A 1,895-nucleotide genomic window follows, 5' to 3' on the forward strand; every position below is an offset into this window, starting at 1 on the left:
CTTTCTGTCCAGGACCCTCCTGAAAAATGGGATTTTACTTTCTACTCAGGACCCTCCTGAAAAATGGGATTTTTTATGTTCAGGACCCTCCTGAAAAATGGGATTTTACTTTCTGTTCAGGACCCTCCTGAAAAATGGGAATTTACTTTCAGTTCAGGACCCTCCTGAAAAATGGGAATTTACTTTCTGCTCAGGACCCTCCTGAAAAATGGGACTTTACTTTCTGTTCAGGACCCTCTTGGAAAATGGGACAACGCTTTCAAAAAATGAAATACTACTTTACTATAATTTTGTTTGAGATAATTTTCGTTCTAGTTTTAATTTTGGGTTTCAGGAGCTCGCCTGAAGAACAGGGTGATGAAATAGCAGGTCAGGAGCCCGCCTGGAGAACAGGGTGATGAAATAGCAAATCAGGAGCCCGCCAGGAGAATAGGGTGAAGAAACGAAAAGTCAAGCAACAAAGTGAAGCAATTGAAAGTCAAGCAATAAGTTGGAAGAAATTGCAAGTCAGGAGCCCGCCTGAAGAATAGGGTGATAAAAGTCGAGTCAAGAGCCAATAGAGGCTGTATAGATAGGATTTTTGTAATTTCATTTATGTTTTAACTTGTAATTTTCATCTTTTGATGTAATAACAGAGCCGTGGACCGAAACCTCGACGGAACTCACTCGACTCTCCAACGCGATATAGTCCATCTCCGTCCAATCCTTGGAGATACCTGTTCATAACTTGGGTAGGTAGGCTGTCATAATTCAAGACCCGGTAGTCCTTCTTTCTTCTGTTTCTTCCTTTGAATAATGGTCGGGACAAGATTCTATCTCGTTGTCTACTTCTTCGTCTGAAAACACTGCGTGTTTACATTCAAAGGGGGCATGATGTAGACACCTAATTCTATCCCTCCCGAAGACCCAAGTTACACATTTTTATCCCTTGTTTTATCACGTGCCTTCACCTGTATGATTATATCCCATAAAAATAAAAAATACAAAACCCACTAACAAACCTAATCCCCAAATATTCTTTTGTAACAAAATTAACCACCCCTCCTATTAATTTTGGACAACACATCACTCCCCCATGTCCCATATCCTACCCCACGTCCCCCCCCCCCCCCCTTTTTATCTTGTCCAAGAAGAAAAGACCCAAAAAGGATAAACAAATATATATACCCACATACACACAAAAAATGAAGGGTAACAAGAAAGAAAAAAAATCAGCATTTTCTCTCTCTACACTCTACTCTCTCTTTTCCTCTCTTAAGAAATTGAACTTCCACTGCCATTTCGCCGCCGACCGGCGATGCCCAACGGAACCACCGCCAGTTCCGGCCACAGCTTCCTTCTCTCTTCCACTCTGGCGATAACGTCGTCAAAGCCGCCGCATGACACCGCACCAGCCTTGACACACGACACCGTCGCCGCCGTTCTCTCATCACCGCCTAGATCTGCTGCAGCCGTCACCAACAAAACCCCATCGCCGCCGGAGAAGAAAGCCAAGTCAGCTACTGCTCCGCCGCCAGCAGTCGCTGCTCCGGCTGCGGTGCGTCGGCCAGCTCCGGCCGCAGTTCGTCGCACCGGCGACCCCGCCGTCCGACCAACGATAGCGGCGATAACGCTGATACAGCCGCAGCTCCCTCCGTTCGCCGCCTCTCAGTCCGTTTTCCACCGATTCTGATGAAATTTTGCGTATGGGTCTTCTCGATTTTTCATAATTTCAGTCTCGGTTCGTTTGATATTTCTTATTTCTTAAGGTTTTAAATCCATCTGAGTTGGTTTGGTTCGTGCAAGGTTAGTTGAAAATCGTTGGTTTAGGGTTTTGAATCCGGGATCTTGGGTTGTTTTTAGAAGTTTATTCAGATTTGTGGGTTATTCTCGTGAGGTTTTGTCGTGGTTTTCTG

General features: G+C 45.0%; 1 protein-coding gene across 1 annotated transcript in view; it reads left to right on the forward strand.

Moving 5' to 3' along the window:
- LOC124895327 (proline-rich protein 36-like) overlaps positions 1-1,672 on the forward strand; it is a 10,685-nt gene extending 9,013 nt beyond the window's left edge. The window contains exon 2 of the mRNA XM_047405769.1: positions 1,260-1,672. Within this exon, the coding sequence (XP_047261725.1) occupies positions 1,260-1,672 (413 nt within the window). The remainder of the gene's footprint in view (positions 1-1,259) is intronic.
- Positions 1,673-1,895: the final 223 nt, after the last annotated feature.

The sequence above is a fragment of the Capsicum annuum genome, unplaced genomic scaffold, assembly GCF_002878395.1.
Source record: "Capsicum annuum cultivar UCD-10X-F1 unplaced genomic scaffold, UCD10Xv1.1 ctg81349, whole genome shotgun sequence".
Lineage (NCBI taxonomy): Eukaryota > Viridiplantae > Streptophyta > Magnoliopsida > Solanales > Solanaceae > Capsicum > Capsicum annuum.